The following is a 20,882-nucleotide window of genomic DNA, read 5'->3' as shown; positions in this document are numbered from 1 at the left end:
TGGCGACACAAAATGGAATATACTGATGTCAGGCGCAATCTTTATCGCTTTTGATATGCAAAGTCCCTAATCCGAACTTAACCGGAGTATATCGCGGTGGAATGTCACAATGGCCGAGTAGGGCCAGTAGCGCGAGATAAGGCACGGGCGGTCTACTATCGCCCGCATCCCCTCATCTTCTAAGGTTCTCCTCGTCATCCCCAGCAATGAGGACCATTGAGGAGACCAGGTATTTCCCCTGAATTGTCTGAGCATCTCCCACTTGTACTAATTCTTGCAGAAAGAGATGGGACATCCTGTTCTCCGACAATGACACACCTTCCGACCTCCGAGCGGCGTTGCAATCCGAGCAAGGAGGAAACCTGTGCAATGACGGACTGAGATCGGTTTGTTGGAAGGTTCTGTGGGCTTGACAACGCGAGATGGAGATATACATGCTCATTCTTTAAGCAGGCATTTCTGCTCTTCGACGGGTTGGACAAATCTGAATGGGCCCCTAAGCTCGACGAATCCCGGGATGCTTATCGTGCGCTACGAGATCATTTCTTGAAATACATCGAACATCCGGACGATCTAGAGTCGACTGTTGATCCGCTAGCGGATGATGAGCAGGTATGTGAAACACGCTGTGCTTCGCCCAACTTGATCCCTATCTAACTAATTCTTGGAACAATCAGTCACCTTGGCAAACACTCCGACACGATGAGACGCTGCGTGGCGAGATCCTACAAGATGTCGATCGATGCTTGCAAGAGAACTTCTTTTTCCAAGAGCCCGACACGAAATCCAAGTTGACTGATATCTTGTTCGTCTACTCGAAGCTCAATCCGGACGTCGGCTATAGACAAGGAATGCACGAATTACTTGCGCCTATACTGTGGGCAGTAGATCGAGACTCGATGAAGCCAAACCCTGGAGGTCTTGATGCGAACAAGGACAAAAGCGAGGGTTTGATGCGAAAACTTCTTGATGCAGAATTTGTGGAACATGATGCATTTACGCTGTTTCTATCTGTCATGCAGACGGCCCGTATATACTATGAGCACGGCGAGACACGGTCGGCAAATGGCCAGATGGATGTCATTCCGATTGTTGATCGGTGTCATTACCTCCATAAGGAAGCCTTGACAATTATCGATCATGAACTCGCTGAGCACCTGGAAGCTGTGGACGTATTACCGCAAATTTTCCTGACGTGAGCTGCCTCCAGACACCCATCTCTCTTCTTCTATACTAACTCACTGAAAAGTCGCTGGATGCGCCTTCTGTTTGGGCGAGAAGTTCCATTTGATGATGTCCTCACGATGTGGGATCTACTATTTGCTCATGGACTACGGTCTGATCTTGTTGATTTCACGTGCATTGCAATGCTGCTTAGAATTCGTTGGCAATGTTGGTCGACCTGCTTGATTTTCCATTGTATCTGGTTTCGCTGACATGCATCATTTAGTGCTCACGGCCGACTATACAACCGCCTTAACATTATTACTTCGCTACCCTTCGCCCCAACCACACACACCCCAGAGTTTTGTGCATGATGCACTCTATTTGGAACAGAATCCTACCGCCGATCGAGGCAGTTTCATCATATCAAAATATTCAGGTAGACCGCCCGATGCCAAATTTCGCCAGCAGCCTAGTACACGGCCTACGAGAAAGGCCTTCCTTTGGGAAGACTTCAAGAAACGCAGTGGAAGTAACTCCCCTACTGGGTTACCAGCCCGAAACAGCCCCAACAGTCTCGAAACTCTTTTCCAAGATGTCTCCCAAGGAATCCAACGCCGAACAGAAACCTGGGGCGTAGCCAAAGCCGTTCGAGGCGCTGTGACAGAAGCCAGGAAAAATATGCAGACCATGAATTTTGATCCAAATATGCGTCCTGGCTCTTCGAGGCCTGTTTCCGTGGCATCAGCCTCGGACATACAATCCAAAGCGCCCATGGCGTCTACAGTGGCGTCGGCCAGGCTGGAAACGAGGATCAATGTACTCGAGAAAAGGAACCAGGCTTTGGCGACGATGTTACGGGAGGCACTGGATGATCTTGGTTCGCAGCTGGCGAATATCAAGGACCTCGGTTCTGATACGAACAGCGCAGTGAAGCAGGCTCTGGTCAAAGCCGAGAGTGTCCAGGTCTGCCTCGGAGACTCTTCCATACCAGTAGATCCTCCCCTTGATCCCCGTGTAGACGGTGAATTGAACCAACTGGACGAGTTACAAGAGACAGTTGCCTCAACGATGGGCAAGGAAGAAGACAAGATTGTGGCGAACGAGGGTCAATCCCGAACAATAAATCCCGTCAAAGCGGATACGACCGGGCCGAAAGCCGAGAGTGGAACCAATTCTACCCTGGACACGGCAAGTCGGACGAACAGTGACAGGAAGGAGAATGCACGGGCAATACGCTCGCGACCAACTGTGCGACCTTCTATGACGGATTCGGGATTCTCATGGATGCTTGGCGGTGGTCGGAACCTGTCGGGCTTTGTTAGCTCGACGTCGCCGCCGCCGGAGCAGACTCGACATCTTGACCAAACCCGGGGGAAGCCCAAACCCAATGCCTTATTCGGTCTGAGCGGAGATGACAATCCAGGGCCCGATTCTGAGCATAGTGAACTGGCTCTGTACAGCCTTCGGGGGTCTCGGGACCCTCTGTCAGGAACCGGCCCACTATGAGATCTCCCGGTCAATGTCACTGCTTGCGTATGCACTGGAGATACATATACTCTGGGTCGAAGCTAGTCCCACTTCTTATCTTCTGCTAGGCTGCATTATTATATTACCTGTACAGAAACCGGGTACAGACACTGTTACAAGGGGAGGCGCCTATTTGGCAGAATCTAATTTTCTATATCATTTTCTGTCTCGATTTACGCCGTGAACCAATCTTAACTTTTTCCAAGAAAGTAAATAACCCAGGGGGTCAAAGTTCCACATTTCAACGCGCTCGGATCTATCGACAAAGCCACTTTGCATCATCTCGAGTCTCTCCGATGGGAAAATAACTTGGCCGTGACATACTGCATTGGCGGAGCGGGGTAATTATCTTCAAGTATTAGAGTGGTAGCTTGGTACTTGGTTCTATTTGAGATATTTTGAGATATATATGAATTTTATCTCTACATATATGCCCAGGTGTATAGGTATAGATCTCCATGGCTGATTCTATCCGTGGACGAGTCCTCAGTGGTAAAATTCTCCGCCACATGGGATAGAAACATGTCGATCAGCCGATCTAACCAAGGCAAATCATCTGTTCAAGGGAAAATGTTTATTCTATTTTATTTTTAGTACTCTTCTTTTTTGAAGGAGAAATGGCTGTTCGATATATAAAGATTGGAAATATCCAAAACCATATAAAATACGGGCACAACTGAGCTATTACATCAGAGGGAGACCCAGTTCCCTTTTCCTCGCATTTGGCATTTTCCTCTCCCCACTCTCTCTTCCCCGCTGTTCTTTTTCCTTTTTTTCCCCCTTGAAAGCATTTTGCATTCATCTTGTCCTTCACTTCTTGCCCAGCCGCGACGCCACATATGCCGCCTGAGACCCTACGAGGCAGCTGCCCGCCCAACCCCCGTTACAGTTGCGAATGACCGGCCCCATACATGTCGCGTACCCTCCATACATTCACGAGTGCTCGCTTCGATTGAGCCTCGTACTTTTTCTTTGTTTCCCATCTGATCATCTGAATTCGAACCCGAGGATAACATCCAAAAAACCAAAGAAAAAAAGAGAGAGACAAAAGAGAGATAAAAGAGAGAGAAGAGAGACCTCGGGGATGGGGTCGGCTTACAACCATGATGGTCAGTCATGCGCACATGCTTTTTTTATGTTGATCATTTAGTCTTTGTTTCACATTTCATGGGCCTTGGGGAACTAGTGGAGGTGAGAAGTAAAGAATCAGGTCATCTCACTCGGATTGAGCTTACAACTCATCGAGCACTCCGAAAAGAAGGGCTCGGGGAGCAACCAGGGCGCGAATCAATTTTCTCCCAGGCGATCACAGCCACCCGCCAGCACATGCCCGGGTATGCATCTGACCGCGGAGATCAACTGTTTGATCATTTGGAAGCATCACATTTCCTCGGAAGGCCTGTGAAATGGAAACCTTGAGACGCGCCGATTGGGTTGATAATAAGCTAGGTGAATCTCGCTGATCAAGACTTAGGCGAGCCGAGTCCTCTTTCGTCGCCGTTAGGACCCCTCTCTGAGTCGCCCGAATCCGAGTCCGGACTGCACCACCTTTCTTTACAGACAGATCGCCTCAGGAGCTCCGCGGGGAGTGTCTCTTCAGGATATGACCCTCTTTCCAGGTCAGCAACGATATCCTTTCGACTTCTTAATACAACGTTGACACTTTCCGTCTCTCAACAGGTCTCCGTTATTCGAGAATGACCATGGAATCGGTCCATCTGGGCTGGATCGTATACGCCACAACCAACCTTCGCGAGTACTGACCCTTCCAAACATGTCTACCTCCTCGCTATCGCTAGGTCCCATACCTAGCCAGCGTCCCGTTCCCTCTCCCCGCTCTCGCTCATCATCTCGAGCGCACACCGGTCACTTGTCGAACCGAAGTTTCACAGATCTAGAAGACCTGCACCGGTTTCCCCTGGAATCGCTACACTCCTTCTCCTTTGCCCAACAATCCGAGGAATTTCTCCACAGCCGCCAAAACATTCTCAAGAGGTCTATTGATTTCATGCGCGACCGGATGGGATGGGCCGCAAGCAATGCCGCGATCGCCAACGCACAAGCAAACGCCAGTGGGGATACGGAGATGCAAGGTGTGATGGAGCTTTTGGCCCGAGCAAATATGCTTGAAACCCAGGAAAACCAAATCCAAGGCCGGGGACCCATCACAGGACCCGCAGAGATTAATGGCGACAATATCTTTGAGAAGGCCTTCTCGGATGCCGATTCCTCTCCGGCCAGCACCCGAGGTGGCGTCCAGGATTCCATTCCCTCGGGGTCACATCCCTCTGACGGCTCCCAATTGTTGAGCCCGGTGCCCAGCGATAGTATCTCCAACCAAAGGCGGGACCTGGTCTCTGCACCTACGTCCAGGCGCGTAAGCTTAAAACGTACATACACGGACCTATGCTCTGTCTCTGTCAGGAGCAAGCTGATGGAAACTCTAGCACAACCTTACACCTCTTCCGCGGATCCTTTCGCCTCACTTAACTCCTCAACAGCTGGATTGGGATTCCAGATCCCCGCCCCTCACGCCCATAGCAACAAATGGACCCCGGCTTCCCAGGCCGTGTTCAGGACCGAAGCCAAGGAACCATGGACCATTCTGGCCGCCAATGATCTGTCATGTCTCATCTTTGGGGTCCTTCAATCCGAAGTTCGCCGTCTCAGCATCCTGGAGGTTGTACAGAAGGAACACCGGGAATGGCTCAAGGCTAAACTTCGAGATCCCAGCACTGATGCCGCTGCCCGCATGCCACTCCAGCCTGAAAGAGCTAACATCTCCGCTGTCAATCCCAAGTTCCGAGGTCTTGGCAATGGAGTTACAGCACAGCTTCTCAGCAAACCATCGTCACGAGAAAAGTCTCGGAGAGCGCAGACTGATGATGGATATGGCTCCAGCACGAGAAACACCCGAAACAACAACCATCCGGCCAATAAGTCACGCGGAGTCTTGCTGTGCGGTGATGTGGTCCCAATTCAGAAGCGCAACGGGTCACGAGGATCCGCTAGCGTCTGGGTTATGGAAAAGCGTGGTGGCCTGATCTGGGTCCTGGAAGAGATCACAGAGAATGTTGCCACCATACAGTGCGACGATTCATGGAACGTCGTGAGTTCCAAAGGTGCAGTCGAAAAGATCTGGGGCCCATCTGTCGTCCAAAAAGGCCAGTCGATCACCGACCTTTTACCCTGTTTGCCATCGGATTCTCTCGAGACTTCCCTAGAGAAGGGACTGGATAAAATCGTGGAGCTGAAGCACTTCGCCGCCCGCACCACGGCTGGCGTCTGTATTCCTGTTGCTGTCGGCAAAGGAGAAGGTCATCGCACTCTGCAGGTCTCCAGCTTTCCTCATGTCGCAGGCATGATGGTGCTCTCATCCTCATCATTGAACGTGATCAGCTCCAACTCTGTGTTTTCTTCGGTCCTATTCGGTCAAGAAAGACCGGAGGGACTTCACATCACCCAACTTGTACCTGATTTCGATGAGATTCTAGACGTTTTGACCGAGGAGGACAATGTGCCACTGGTCGATGGTATTGTCATACCCGAACACAGCTTCCGACGAGCACGGACACTTTCTATCCTCCGCGATGGAAAGGCAAATGCCGCATCTGTGTTTACGGAGCCAAGTGGCTTGCTTGCGAAACATCGGGACGGCTCGACCATTGTTGTGGACATTCAACTGCGCGTGGTTAAGAGCGGCACCTTGTTCTCAAAGGATAAGGCAGAGAAAAGCAGCGATCGCAGCAGCGATTCCGATGACAGTGATGATACCGTTGCAGTCACGGAGCTGGTCTATGCTTTATGGATAACGTACTCAAGACAGCTCCACGCTGCTGGGCCCGCTGCTGGTCTCTCGCCATCATCTGTACCAAGTTCTAAGCCTACCTCGCCCACGCATGATCCGGATTCCGATCGCCCATCAGACGTCAGCGCTGGTATCCAGACCGCGGAAAGTAGCAAGGCTTCTGTGGAGATCCAGACCCCGACATCAACACTCAGTCAGCGACTCAGTGAGGCGGCCTCTGAGCCTCTTACCGCCCGTCCCGCGCAGCCTGTTCCTCCGGTTTCGGCTGCCAATGCGAAAAATGACCCTCCGGCCAAACGAACGATCAATGACTACGTGATTCTCGAGGAGATGGGACAAGGAGCCTACGGCCAAGTCAAATTGGCACGTTTAAAGAAGCAGCCCAACAAGAAGATGGTATTGAAATTTGTCACCAAGAAGCGGATCCTGGTGGATACGTGGACTCGTGATCGGCGACTCGGTACTGTGCCACTGGAGATCCATGTTCTAGACTTCCTACGGCGGGATGGGCTCAAGCACCCTAACATTGTGGAGATGGAAGGCTTCTTCGAAGATGATATCAACTATTACATCGAAATGACTCCCCATGGGCTTCCGGGAATGGACCTGTTCGATTATATTGAGCTCAAGGCCAACATGGACGAGTCGGAGTGTCGAAACATCTTCAAACAGGTTGCGAGCGCCGTTAATCATTTACACACCAAAGCACTGGTGGTACATCGTGACATCAAGGATGAGAATGTGGTTCTTGATGGAGAGGGACGGATCAAGCTGATCGACTTTGGGAGTGCGGCCTACATCAAAAACGGCCCGTTTGATGTCTTTGTGGGAACGATTGGTAAGTTTCCTTTCTCTCTTTGACCGATAGGGGGTTCAAGGTGCTGACTAGATGTGTTAGATTATGCTGCGCCCGAAGTTTTACAGGGCAGGTCGTATCGAGGCAAGGAACAGGACATCTGGGCCCTGGGAATCCTCCTTTACACAATTGTCTACAAAGAGAACCCCTTCTACAACGTCGATGAGATCCTCGACCACCCCCTCCGAATCCCCTTCCTTCCTTTCTCGGAAGATTGCATTGACCTCATTCGTACAATGCTCGATCGCGACGTTGACAACCGACTCACAATTACTGAAGTGCTTGAACACCCCTGGATGGTGGGGGCTTGAAACCTTTCTCGTACAACTCTTCCTTCACCCTCCCCTTTTACCTACTGAAAGAAAATTAACCAAAAATAACAAAAATAACGCGATACCCCACAAAGTTGATTACGTTTTGATGATGGATGCAAAAATTTTCGGGCAACTGGGTATCATTTCGGGTGTGGAGCAAGTGTCTATTCTTCTCGTTGATGGGTGATGATGAACATCAACGCATGATTTGTCTATTTTTTTATCTGGGGTTTATTAAGCTTTTTGCGATACCTTTGCATATCTCTTTATGTGACCTAGAGACCCAAGAGGGCAGACTTACATACAACGGAGTACGGCTTTGATTGGATTGCGGGGGAACATTTAGCGTACGTTCCAGTGGTGTAGTCCTTGGCAAAACCCAGTCTAGTGTGGCTTAGTCCGCATCACTATGGGGCGAATCTCCACTTTATATGCCAATGTTAAGAAGTTGGACCTCTTCAATGTAATTGGGGGTTCTGTTGTCTCACAGAAACCCACCAGAGAAACAAAAAGGATAAAAATTAAAATTAACCATAAAAAGACATCCATGGTTGGATGTGGCATGTTCCATTCCATGGTTTATTTGCCATCGTACCACGGGTTAGTGTATTCCCCCCCGCACATGCCCCACCAGCGAAAACAACTGGGCACCTGGGCAGTCCAAAAGAGGCGAAAATGAATCTGACTTGCCTCTCAGGAACTCGCCTCGGGGGTGTCCCTGGATCGGTGCCTTGAGTGGGTTCTGGGCGTGTTTGTTCTTCTGTTTTCGTCAGCCGAGGGCTTTGCCCAGGTGGTCTCACATCAGACGGTCTGTGCTAGGACATTGTCTCGTACATGGAAACCAGAGTATATTGTACAATATACTCCAGCGTTACCCAAGAAGCGGAGAGAAACCTTGGAAATACTAAGAAAACGGCATTTACTAGTAGACGCATGTATATACCGGTGCCTAGTACGAATAGGTGGGGAGCGATAAGCAGATAACGTAGCCCTGGAGTACTTGCGTAGTACAACGTCTGCTATGTGATGGTTGGGCCAGCCCCAGGTTTAGCAGATGTATCGCATTCCCTTCCGCTCTGCATTCCGCCATTTCTTGTTTCTCTTTATCTTTCTCTCCCTTTCTCACCTTCCCCCATCCTCTGTATCTGCTACTCGGCTCTTTCGGTTCTCTCGGTTTTCTGTACGGCATCTTTGCCGAAACCTGTTCCACGGTTCTTCAACTGTGGTCCCCGAGTAGAACAATAACGGTCAACGTGATTTTCCCCACATTCGGTCATTTCCCTCCCTCTGCTCCTCTCTATGTACCTCCCTTCTTCAAAGTGCTGATCAATACCCAAAAGACGGTCATCGCTGAGTTCTAGCACTATGCTCATCTAAGAGCTTCCGGTGACTGCGCCCGTCGCTATATCCGTTTCCACTGTCCTCCCTCGTTATTCTCCCTCGCGTGATACTCCGTACCGTGCCGACTCCCCCGGAAGACGTGACAAGATAGTAGTGGGCCAGGAAATAGGTGCTACAAACTGAATCAAGTCGCAAAAATGGCCTCCCAGGTATCCGATGAGATCCTGCCCTCTCCAGGAAATATCTCTCCGAACAGTCCGACCAATTCGGCTGGCCAGATCCCATTGGAGCAACCGCCGAAACTCAAGGGTCGTCAGAAGTTACTGCAGAGTCTCCAACGGATGTCGTCCAGCCCAACACTGACCAGACGCGGGCGTTCCTCATCAACTACTAGCTACCGCCGGGACAATAAGGCGTCTCTCTCTTGTGTTTCGTTATCGTCGACTTCCTACTCGCCCTGTCTAGGCAATGGAAGTTCCTCCCAGCTCTATGGCGGCCTCAATCCTCGGCCTGCGACTCCCGGTTGTTCTAGTTCTCCCGGTGAACCCCAGGGCACAAACGCTCGTATCCGTTTGATGGACACCGATGGCCCTGGTTTCACTACGCCTCGCACCGTACCTTTGCCCTTCGATGTGCGGCCAGCATCGCGTGGATCGCCGCGCACTGCAACTCCGGTGGGAGTGAAGGTGGAGAAGGAGGTCGTCCTTCCAGAATCGCAGCCGGCCAAAACTCTTGATTTCTGGGGCGATATGCCACAGGAGCTTAAAATAGAAATCTTCCAGTACCTCACCCCGCAAGAAATCGTCTGCTGCTCCTCTGTGTCCAAGACGTGGAATGAGATGTGCTACGACGGACAATTATGGTCCAAGGTTGATACAACCGAGTACTACTCTAAGATCCCAAGCGATGTGTTGGTCAAGCTTATCACTTCTGGTGGTCCGTTTGTCCGAGACCTCAATCTCAGAGGCTGCGTTCAGATGCGCGAGAAATGGTCCACGGATGGAGAACGCATCTCCGACCTGTGCCGGAATGTTGTCAAATTCTCGCTCGAGGGTTGTCGTATCGACAAGGCATCCATCTACTCTTTTCTCCTTCGTAATTCCCGTTTGGAATACATCAATCTGTCGGGTCTGACGAGTGTCACCAACTCCGCCATGAAGGTCATTGCGCGGTCCTGCCCGCAACTTGAGACATTGAATGTTTCTTGGTGTAATCATGTCGACACCACCGGTCTTCTCCGGATTGTCAAGTCCTGTGAGCGACTGAAAGATCTTCGGGCCAGCGAGATCCGTGGGTTTAAGGATGAGAAATTCACTTTGGCTTTGTTCGAGCGCAATACCTTGGATCGCTTGATCATGAGTCGTACCGACCTGACCGATAACAGCCTGAAGATGCTGATCCATGGTGAGAACCCCAATATGGATATTCTGACCGATCGGCCCATTGTCCCACCTCGAAGATTCCGTCATTTGGACCTTCACCATTGCCCTGAAGTGAGCGACGATGGATTGAAAAGCTTGGCCCATAACGTTCCAGAACTGGAAGGCCTACAAATTTCTCAGTGCTCCGATCTGACCGATGAATCTGTCATGAACGTCATTAGCACGACGCCAAAACTGTCCCATCTGGAACTGGAGGATTTGGAGAACTTGACAAACATTACATTGGTGCAGCTAGCTGAATCTCCATGTGCCCAAAACCTGGAACACTTGAACATCAGCTACTGTGAGAGTCTCAGCGACACGGGAATGCTCCGAGTAATGAAGAACTGCCCGAAAACTCCGATCCGTCGAAATGGACAACACCAGAGTATCAGACCTGACCCTGATGGAAGCCAGCTTCCGCATCCGCCGCCGTGGGTACAGCGACGAACTCCCCAAAGTCGGACTGCGCCTTATGATATTCGACTGTGCCAACGTCACCTGGGCAGGGGTCAGGGAAGTCCTTTCCAGCAACGCATACATCCCGCGCGCCTCCCGCAAACCCGTTTCAACAGTGGTGACAGTGACACAAACATCCGACGCTGGCTCCTCCCCGGAGACAAGTACATTCGTCACTCCAGCCTCCTCACCTTCGCCGTCCCCAGCACCAACCTATCCCAATGAAGTCATCCAGCTTAAGTGTTTCTACGGCTGGCAGATGACCGTCGATGAACACACAAAGCGTATCCTGCGCGGCGATCTCGCCGCTGCATCCCGGCTGGACCGGAAATGGGCCGAATACATGATCGCCACTGAGGAAGCTGGCGCCGCTGGTGCTGGTGCTCGTCGACGCCGACGTCGTGCCCGTGAAGCGGAGCGTCTGTACAATGAAGACGAAGACGAGAACGATGGTTATGGCGTAGGTTCTATCTCTGCCCTTGGCGGAAGACGCAGGCGAGCCCAGAGTGGTAGCAGCTGCGTTGTCATGTGAGGTAGATGCCTCTTGAGTTGTTGCTGCGGCTGTTTTCTTTCAGTTGTTCTGAGAACACCTGATGTTCGAGCTAGACGCAAGATGCTGCTCGACTCTGCTGGCGCAGGATCGCTGGCGTCTCAAATGGATGTCCATTTGATATGGAAGATCATACCTAATGGTCATTCTCAATTTGCTATGAATCACGCTTGATATGATTTTCTTTCTGGGACAACAATCCCCAATACAACACACTTTCTTTCGTGTTTGACTTGTCTTTTCTGGCCCTTTCTCTATCCCTCTCTTCCTCTCTCTATCTCTATCCCTATCTCTATCTCTATCTCTATCTCTCTCTATTTCTGTCTACCACCTACCGTCACATCTATCCGTATTCTGCTCTCTCAGTTTAACTCCGGCGCTGTTCTGTGAGCTTTTTTACGTTCACATCTTCCACCAAATCGAGATGTTAGCTCTAGCATACGTATCTAGAAGTGTTAAGCGGCGAGATGATTGGCGTTTTTAGTTCTTTGCTCCCTCTAGTCCTTTCCAATTTGAAGTTCATGTCGCCTTTCCGGCTGCTTTTGTGGCACTTTATTTCCAATTCATATCCCCTAGGCTGATAGATCTATGTGGGCATTCCGGCTCCTCATCCGGCCGCTATCCTTGACGATGTAAAAGACTCTTTTCTAAGCGACTTCGGACTTCAGTCATCCTGCCAAGGTTGTTTCAAAGGTTTCTTTTCCCGACCTCGCTCCCTTCGGTCAAATCCTTGAAGATTACTGTGAACATATCTGAGATCAAAGAACTCGATCATTCTTTTCTAATTTCCTTCTGTCATGTACGGATTAAGGAAGATCTCGATGATGCCTGTGATCATGAGACCCCTATAATCCGTCGCAGGGTAAAGACTTTCATGTTTCAGCAGAGACTATACAGACTTGTCACTCACGGATCCAGGCGATCCTTACGTCGACCTGACGCACAACTACCATCTACATCTTTTAGAAAAAGAACCGCACCAAGGGAATCGCATACTCCTTTATCATTTTTCTTACATAAATCGTATTGGGTATAGAATATCGCAGAAAGACAAGCCGAAGATCTAGTCCATGGCTCAGAAAGGCAATGCAAACCAGCAAGACCATCACCGATCACAGATGCAGTTGCACTCTGCCACTGGACAGATCTTATGCCGCCTAAACCAGTCGCTCGCGTGATTTGCATGGAATCCATGGTTGCAATGGATACAAAACACTACAAACCGCCGCATCACCTCAGTCTCAGTGAGTTTGCGCGAACCCGCCTCTGCGTCGGCTGCAATGCTAGCGCGTGACATTGGGTCTGGCGAGCCGAGCCACAAGGTGCACACGCCGCAGCGCGGCATATGTCGACCGCACCGTGGACACACAGTCCCAGACATGACGGTGGGTGCCAGTGGGTTGCCCGTGGTGGGATGAACATGTTCCGCACTCTTGGTAGACGGAGAGGCCTGGGAGGAAGCGTCGTGCTGGGTGAGCGGATTCGTGCAGTAGTTACAGGTGAGGCTAACTTGCTGCGGCGGTGGCGGCATGAGTTTGCGACCGTCTGCAGTCACCGCGAAACGACGGGAACCAACGTCGAATCGGGCTCGCTCGAGTTGGAGTTTCCAGGAGTTCATTTGTCGCCGGTAGGTCTCGCGCCAGGCTTCGAACTGGACAATGTGTTTTTGGTTGCTAATCAGCCGTGGCACGGTATGGCTCATTGCTAGCACGGGTGTTTGGACATCATTGAATTTCCCAATATACGATTGGAACAGACCCATGGCCAGATGACCCAACCCTGTGAGCACAACTCCTTCAATATCGCCTTGACGGATTGCTTGGCTTGTAGCATCCTTCAGATATTCAGTTAGTTCGTCATCTGGAAGCCAGCGTAGCGCGACCTCTACACGATACTTCAGAGGCAATGTGGTTTCCTTGATGACTGCGTTCCAGTCGCCTTTGCTCACAAGGGCTAGGATTGCCCGAGCGTATGGATCAGTGAGCTCCTTGGCGATTTCTGCACAGGTATCCTCCCAGTCTGTGCCATTGTCCCCCTTGGAGGCACCGGCGATCGCCATGGCCAATAACTTATGAGCTTGGGTGGGGTTGTTGCTTCGAAGCCCGAGGTAAGCCAGCTTAGGTTCATCCTGGAAAACAGCCAATGCAGCAGCTTTAGTATGCTGGTCTTCGCTAGATAAATTCTTCACTGATTCCTCCAGCTCACGGTAAGATTGCGTTGCACCACAGAGACGAAGGCAGAGTCGGCGATGATCGGGGTAAGCCGTATCACAACCTTTTGTCTCGGGGAGGTTTAGCTGAGTTGCCAAAGTTGCCACTGCATCCGCAACTGTTTTAGCATCATCCTTTTTAGCACTGATACAACGTTGCTCGAAACCTTTGCCTGTTCTTGGTCAGTTTTAGAAAGATTGAGAACCGCGTGAACAAACAAACCTAGGTCATTATTCCAGACATTGCTCACACCTAGATAATTCAGGTCCAAGCCATTGACAACCATTGACGTCCCAGAAGACTCAGTTCGAGCACCTAGAAATGTATTAGATATGTGGTTACGATCCCTATAAAAAGTGAAAAACTCACGTTCAACCCAGCCCCAGAAATCTTGTAGAGCTTGATCATCAGAGGCCACCTGTCGGTTTCGAGCCTCATCGAACAGATAACCCTCTTTGCACCTCGACTGATTAATTGTGCATAGAGTGAGCGCTTCTTTCGCAGTAAGCGGAACACCCATGACCCCGAGAGCCATGGCACGCTCCCGGTTCTCGTGGCTTGGGACAGGCTCGAAATCAAGATTCTTCGACACGAACAGCTGACCATTTGAGTTGGCCCCATGCTCTTGAGAAGTCGAGCAGACGCGTGATCTGATGTTCCCGATCAGGTCTGAGATGGGTGAAATGTGCTCAGACAGTGGGTGAATCGATCGCACGTCTGAGTCACTCGATGAGATGCCGCAGGCTAGTACACTCCGTGAAGATAGATCAACCGGTGCGCACGGCGGTCGCGCGGTGATGATCTGGGGCTGCCCATTGCCGTCGAGTGCGATCGCACTTGGTTGAGGTGACAAGCTAAGATTGAGGGAATCGAAACAGACAACTCGGTCTTTTTCTTTGTAGCTGCGAGTCGGATTATCAAAGGGTACGCATACGTCCCGCACATGCTTGGTGTATACCGATTCTGGGTAATTTCTCGAAGATCCCTGACCAAGAGTCTCATCTATCGAAGAGCGATACTCCTCCGGCAAGTAGTCTTTAGCAATGTCGTAATTCTTGAAATGACCGTTGCTGGAGAGCGCAGCGAGGCTTCCTCGGTTCGTCCTTGAGAAGCGCAAGCTCCAAATGGAGGACTTCGGATGGAAAACATTTTTGAGTTCCAAAGCAGGCGTTGCTTGCCCTGAGTCTGCAACGCTGGCAGAAGACCCCATTGATGGAGATGTCAGTCGAGATCCAACGCGCCGGTCCCACACGCAGATGGTGCTTTCATTTGATGGAATACAAGACGCAATGTAGTTCTCATCAAGCCAATCAATAGCCAGATTATGGACACATCGAGTGGGAAATTGCAATGATGGATTGCCAGGTCCCTCTGTCACAAAATTAGTCATGCTTTTGTGGATATAAGCTAGGAAAGACAAACCTCTTAAATCATAGATACGAACAAACTGGCCTTTGACACCAGTTACGATCGTATCAGGCTGGTCTCGGAAGAACTTGATACTGGTGATAGGCTCTGAGCTGGCTAGCTTTCGCAAGGGCTCGGTAAATCCTCTACTTCCACCAGCAGGACTTAGTCGTTGATTGACATCCCAGATGTTCAAGCAAAAGTCATTTCGAACGCGATCGAGGCCCGATGCCACAAGACCGTGTGCACTAAACGCAACCGCATTGCAGTAACGTTGGTTGCGGACTGGGAATGAAAGAGACTCCTTGGCATCCCCATCGAGGCGTAGGATAGTGGCCTCCCCAGATGACTGGCCCACGGCGATCAGGTTCTCATTTGAAGTAGACCAGTCGAATGCGCGGAAACCAGGCACATTGGTCAGGGTGGAGAGCACTTCGTGGCGTATATAGTTACCATCAAAACCAGTCACCCTACACAGACGAAATGATTTTCCCGTGACGTCGACCGACAGGAAGCGTTGTTCAGTGGCCGACGATGTCGGGGACCAGCGAATGGCGGACTCCATGCTGGCCCTTTTATTTAGCTCAATTCAATAATTGAATCAGTGACATAAGTAAATTCAAACTGTTAGATAGACAAATTAGCAGACAATTGAAGTAAATCAAATCGATGCGATGCGAGAGGGCAGCGGTGATGGCGATCGACGAAGACGCTCATTGGTTGGCGCCAATCTGGGGACGGGCCGATAAATCCGCCGATATCTTTTTTTCTTATCGTTTTCTGCTGTAGCTTCGACACTCTTTTTTCTTTCCTTTCTGTTAGACCAACAAACATGTCTACAGACACTCGAAACCAAGTTGATCAGTCAGCTCCCTCAAAGAGGAAGACCCGGGATGGGTCAGAGGAGGTTCCCCCGGCCCGCAAGAAGGTGCACCGCAAGGCAAACAAAGCAGATGACCAAGGCCAATTCGTGGACTTCAGCAAAGGCGATGCAGCGAAGCCCAAAGTGACTCGGAAATTCAAGGACAAATTTGCCCCCAAGCCCGAAAAGGAATACCCGTCGGTCAACGATCTCAAAAAGCGAATCCGTGATGTGAAGCGCCTACTCAACAAAGTGGACTTGCCTGCCGATGCTCGCATCTTGCAGGAACGTGCTCTCGCTGGATATGAGCAAGATCTTGCGGATGAAACTGCGCGCAGAGAACGGTCGTCATTGATTAAGAAATACCACTTTGTCCGATTCCTTGGTATGTCGCCGATAAATCTGAATGGTCCTTGGGTCCTAGCTAACGTACTTTCTTCCCATTGAACAGACCGAAAAACAGCCACCAAGGAACTCAATCGACTTACTCGCCGTGAGAAAGAAGAAGATCTGGATTCGAAGCAAAAGGCTCGTCTTGCGGCAAAGATCCACAATTGCCGTGTGAACCTCAACTACACAATCTATTATCCTCTCACCGAGAAATACATTGCACTCTACCCCAATGGAAAACACGATACAACAGATCCAGAGTCAGAATTGCAAAAGCAGGAGACCAAATCCAATGATGCCAAACCCCCGTTGTGGTCTGTCGTTGAGAAGTGTATGGAGGAAAACACACTGGACCTTCTTCGTGAAGGAAAATTGCACATCAACGCCAATGGAGAGAAGATCCAGTCTTCATCTTCTGGCGCGACTACAGCTACAATCTCCCAGAAGGAGCAGAGCAAGAAGAAAGATCAAAAGAAAGAGACCAAGGCTGCTACCCAAAAGGACAAGCATGTTTCTAAAGATGACAAGAAGAGTAGCAAAAAAGAGAAAACTGCACGCAACGAGCAGGCCTCTAAGCAACACGAGGCACCGCAACAACCCAACGCGGAGGACGAAGATGATAGCGATGGTGGTTTCTTTGAGTAACCAATTCACAAGTTCGATGCAGAATTGCTTTATGTCTTATTTGTCTTGATATCCACACTAGCATTTTATATATTCTATTACAATACAGCCAAGTGAACCAATATCTGTTCAAGATGCTTCAGTAACTGATACAAGTATTTATGGTATGCATATATACGAAGTTCTACAACTACAATGAAGGAGCGATATGAAAATACCCAAGGGTAAGCAGTCAAGTTCATTTCATATGGCCGAAACGCCTGGGGGAATGATATCGATTAAAACACAAAAAGAAGTCTCGTAGTCCTCAACTGTTCCATGGCTTGAACATAAGAAAATGTTTGATGGAGTCTTGTCCCCGGGTTTTAGTTCTGGCGGAAGGCGGGAGGGCGCGGCACACGAGCGCCATAGGCGGAGAGGAGAGGAGAATTGGGTGGTCGGCGGGGCCCACACCCGCGCCAGAGCCGGAGGGAGGAGGAAGAGGCAGAAGAAACCCCGGAAAGAGGGGCTCCAGAGAAGTCATACACATGTAATAACACACCGACATGCTTTTGAGTGTTCTATCTAGATGTCTTTTTGGATGTCTTTTTAGTCGCAAACTGTAGAGAGAACGGAGTGAAAAGCACAATTCGTACAAACGGATTTATGATGTATAATATCTATATACCTAGAATGTTTATTCAATTAATTATAAGGCTATGATAAGTCAGATATTGCGTAGATGGCCAATTCCTATTAGCAACAAAATCCAATAGGACTGGAGTCCCCAGTGGTCTTTACTTCCAATTCATAGACTCAAAGCAGAATGTTCCGCCTCAGAAGTAGATAGGTATGCAGTATGATAACCAAAACCAGTACTCAAAGCCCCTTTCCGGAGTTGTTCCTGTCTATTGCCATTAGAATGAATAGGACATGGTCTTTTGCGTGTTTGTTCTTGAGTGACATGGATATGGGCATGTGTCCTGATTCCACCCTTTGATCCCGATTGTCTTGCATCTTGTAGTAGCCTGAATGACGAGGTTTTCAAATAAAGCAAGTAGTTCTCAAATGAAGATAATCCTTTCCAAAGTGGCAGAAATGCCAACTTCCAAGGATATTGTAGTAATGATTGCAAAGAACAGTGATCAACTGCGTGTCACTTGAAAAAAAAGAAAAAAGAAAAAAGAAAAAGCAAAGAAAGCATATCGTGAACGGAAAACATAAAGATAAAAGGCACAAACCCCCAGTGCCAGAAACCTCGAGTTTCCACAAGTAAAAAGCGACCCTTGAGACACATCGTCTCTCTTCTGTCATGATCTCATTTCTGTCCCCGTTTTCCCTTTTTTTGGCTTTTAAATTTTGCCGTCACTCTATCCTACACAGGAACCTCTGGTGGTGCTTGGCTCCTGTCGGCGTCGGTCTCGTTAGACGTAGGAACTTCTGCAACTTTCAAATCCTCAGGCAAGACTGAAGGTGCTGTGTGATCCAGCTGCTCAGTACCAGGCTGGTCGGGTGAGATTTGCTCCACCTTGAGCGGCTCAATAGTATGAGTGTTGTCATCAGGTGTATCAGTCACGGCCTGTTCAATTTCAGGCTGCTTGATCTTCAGTTGCACCTCGATAGGTTGAACACCTGCAGTGGCTTGAATCGTAGTCTCCGCTAAAAGGACAGGAGCTGTGCTGGTTTGCTCGGGGACAGGATTCTCATTGGATTGTTCAATCGAATCCCCGATGTCCGTCGCCATAGCGAGCTCAGTGTCCACAGTACTGTTGGAAACAACAAGTTGATTCTCCTCAAGGTCCGAGGGGGGGGATTTCGGAATCTTTAGCAGTCCCTTCGGTGACCTGTTTCATAGGAACTTCCATGACCTTCTCCATGGCGCCTTCGTTGACCTCTTCGTTGACCTCTTCTTTGGCCTCTTCTTTGACCTCTTCTTTGGTCTCTTCTTTGACGTTTTCTTTGATTCCATCTTTGATCTTTTCCGCCACCGCCGCTAGAGCCTGCACTGGAGCTCGCACTGCATCCTGCTCTGCTGGCACCTGTTCTTGATATTGTCCTGGGCTTTGCACTGGAACCTGCTTTGAAACTTCCATCAAGCTGACGGTGTCCATATCTACATCCATTTGGGACGCAGACTGGGTCATGATGGGTTGATCGCTACCGCTAGCAACTTCGCCACTCTCTCCAGCGCGATCTATAACCTCAATGTCACCATCTGGATCCGCTTTATCATCTGGCTCTTCATCCTCGTCCATCAATTGGTTTCCGTATGGTCTAGCAAGAGAGTCATAGTCGATATCCTTGATACCATGGCTCGTGAAGAAAACCTTCGGCATTGTTGTTGGCTTCACGCCGCGCCTCATAGGCCCGCAATGAACATTGTAGCCCCAAGCTCTCCACATCGGGCATACCTCAATTTCGTCACCGTCCAGGCTCGGAAAAACGGCGCAGAGATGGTGCTCAGCAGCCACAACATCACGAGCCCAGGCTTTGCCATTGTAACCCGGGTCTTTGTCGGAACCAGAAGGCTTGTGCTGTGTCATCTGACGAGTGATATTACGAGGAGCTTTCACGGCAGAGTCAGGTGCGACAACTGCCCCAATAGACCAGAGCGGATTGGCTTGCATGATCTCGCTCGTTCTCTCATGGAGCAACCAGCCAATGCAGCTAGCGTGTGCTCGTCCACAGAGGATGTAATATCCTTTGTATACTGGGAAGAAGGGCAGTCCGTGAGCCCAGATAATTGGAGCAGGTCCCGAAGGCACGCGTTGAGGGTTAATATTTCCCATTTTGTCGAAATCATATGGATATCGTCGTCCCAGGTCGCGGGCGTTCATGAACTTGGTCATCAGGTAAACTAACTCATCTGACAGTCTGTTGTTACCCGGAGGGAAAATTGGCTGTCCGGTTTCTTCGTCGAATTCGACATCCACGACCAGTTTGAGCTTTGCCGCGTCTTCCATCGAGCCGAGGCGCTCTCCACGGCCATCTTTGGGTGTCCATACAACATCAGGATTTGCTTTCAGGTGGTCCGCGAGGGCTTTTGAGCAGCGATCTCGAAGGATTTCCTGCTGCTTAATGAAGGCTGTTTCACCCGAAACGGTGCAAGCCATTCTGGCTTCCTTTGCTGGGGCCATCTTTCTTGGCCTTGAGAGATTGTGAACCTGGTTGGAGGATCTGCTCTCGGTTAATTGAGATTTCAAATGACTAGATGTACACCTGGTCGATCAAAATGATATCGATGCATAGGAGATATATTGAGGCAGAAGGCGGTTAAGAGTTCTCCAATCGATCAATGACAGCTCAGATGAGTAGATATGTGACTGACCGGTGATAATGACGAGGATAGACTTGACTTCGGAGAAGAGAAGGCAATTGGACCGCAAAAGAGAAGTTCAAGTTCTTGCGGAAGTTCGAAGTATGAAGGAGTCTGGGTTGTAGATATAGGATTCAATAAACTGAATGTGAGACATAAGAATGGGGATAAAGTATCAACGCGGCAATTCAGCGAGATGCCTTGCTTGTAATCAATAGTGTCAAATGGAATATGAAAAGTGCGAAGATGGTGAAAAGATACGGACAAAGAGAGACGTTATGAAGTGTAGAGAAGTACAACTGCGAAGGCAGGTGAAGACAGGAGTAAAGTCAGATCAGTAAAAGGTATTGGTCTGGTATTCGCGGTAGATGTTAAATAGATCAATGCGGCGAAAGTTCAGATAGTCGAAAATAGCAGATGTAGCAATGTAAAGGTGTAAAAATAGAGTTGCAGAAAGAAGTGTTAATTAGATCTTGAACTAGTGAAGCGGAAGTGAGCGATGTATCTAAGCTGTATCTGATTTATACCCCCACTATTCTCGCAGGAGACGAGGGTGATCTCAATAGAGCCATTATAGCATTATTGAGCAACTATCCATCTATGTATCTTGAGCTACCGGCTAGGTGATTGGCATTTTTTTTGGTACTTTCT

General features: G+C 49.6%; 7 protein-coding genes across 7 annotated transcripts; 4 read left to right on the top strand and 3 right to left on the bottom strand.

Annotated features, from left to right (window-relative positions):
- Positions 1 to 206: 206 nt before the first annotated feature.
- On the top strand, positions 207 to 2,673 carry N7519_002077 (GTPase-activating protein GYP6; the record flags this gene model as incomplete). Its single annotated transcript, XM_057288855.1, has 6 exons — positions 207 to 229; positions 281 to 386; positions 454 to 612; positions 678 to 1,195; positions 1,250 to 1,392; positions 1,451 to 2,673. The coding sequence occupies 6 exons, from the start codon at positions 207 to 209 to the stop codon at positions 2,671 to 2,673; spliced, it is 2,172 nt and encodes a 723-aa protein (XP_057150057.1).
- Positions 2,674 to 3,778: 1,105 nt separating this feature from the next.
- N7519_002076 (serine/threonine-protein kinase) lies at positions 3,779 to 7,669 on the top strand (the record flags this gene model as incomplete). The annotated part of the gene is made up of 4 exons (XM_057288854.1): positions 3,779 to 3,803; positions 4,169 to 4,313; positions 4,375 to 7,340; positions 7,401 to 7,669. 4 exons carry the CDS (start codon positions 3,779 to 3,781, stop codon positions 7,667 to 7,669), a joined length of 3,405 nt encoding a protein of 1,134 aa, XP_057150056.1.
- A 1,541-nt stretch (positions 7,670 to 9,210) lies between these two features.
- On the top strand, positions 9,211 to 11,425 carry N7519_002075 (F-box domain protein; the record flags this gene model as incomplete). Its single annotated transcript, XM_057288853.1, has 2 exons — positions 9,211 to 10,738; positions 10,830 to 11,425. 2 exons carry the CDS (start codon positions 9,211 to 9,213, stop codon positions 11,423 to 11,425), a joined length of 2,124 nt encoding a protein of 707 aa, XP_057150055.1.
- Positions 11,426 to 12,548: 1,123 nt separating this feature from the next.
- Positions 12,549 to 15,625, bottom strand: N7519_002074 (uncharacterized protein; the record flags this gene model as incomplete). The annotated part of the gene is made up of 4 exons (XM_057288852.1): positions 12,549 to 13,825; positions 13,876 to 13,968; positions 14,023 to 15,024; positions 15,076 to 15,625. The coding sequence occupies 4 exons, from the start codon at positions 15,623 to 15,625 to the stop codon at positions 12,549 to 12,551; spliced, it is 2,922 nt and encodes a 973-aa protein (XP_057150054.1).
- Positions 15,626 to 15,892: 267 nt separating this feature from the next.
- On the top strand, positions 15,893 to 16,957 carry N7519_002073 (Efg1 domain-containing protein; the record flags this gene model as incomplete). Its single annotated transcript, XM_057288851.1, has 2 exons — positions 15,893 to 16,307; positions 16,374 to 16,957. 2 exons carry the CDS (start codon positions 15,893 to 15,895, stop codon positions 16,955 to 16,957), a joined length of 999 nt encoding a protein of 332 aa, XP_057150053.1.
- A 1,333-nt stretch (positions 16,958 to 18,290) lies between these two features.
- N7519_002072 (uncharacterized protein) lies at positions 18,291 to 18,659 on the bottom strand (the record flags this gene model as incomplete). Its single annotated transcript, XM_057288850.1, has 1 exon — positions 18,291 to 18,659. One exon carries the CDS (start codon positions 18,657 to 18,659, stop codon positions 18,291 to 18,293), a length of 369 nt encoding a protein of 122 aa, XP_057150052.1.
- Positions 18,660 to 18,708: 49 nt separating this feature from the next.
- On the bottom strand, positions 18,709 to 20,028 carry N7519_002071 (uncharacterized protein; the record flags this gene model as incomplete). The annotated part of the gene is made up of 1 exon (XM_057288849.1): positions 18,709 to 20,028. One exon carries the CDS (start codon positions 20,026 to 20,028, stop codon positions 18,709 to 18,711), a length of 1,320 nt encoding a protein of 439 aa, XP_057150051.1.
- Between the last annotated feature and the right edge of the window lie 854 nt (positions 20,029 to 20,882).

Source organism: Penicillium mononematosum (genome assembly GCF_028829835.1).
Source record: "Penicillium mononematosum strain IBT 11891 chromosome Unknown utg000002l:1.0-8112719.0:1.0-8118358.0, whole genome shotgun sequence".
Taxonomy (NCBI): domain Eukaryota; kingdom Fungi; phylum Ascomycota; class Eurotiomycetes; order Eurotiales; family Aspergillaceae; genus Penicillium; species Penicillium mononematosum.
Note: the sequence above shows the minus strand (reverse complement) of the source record. Positions and strands in the feature narration are given on the sequence as shown.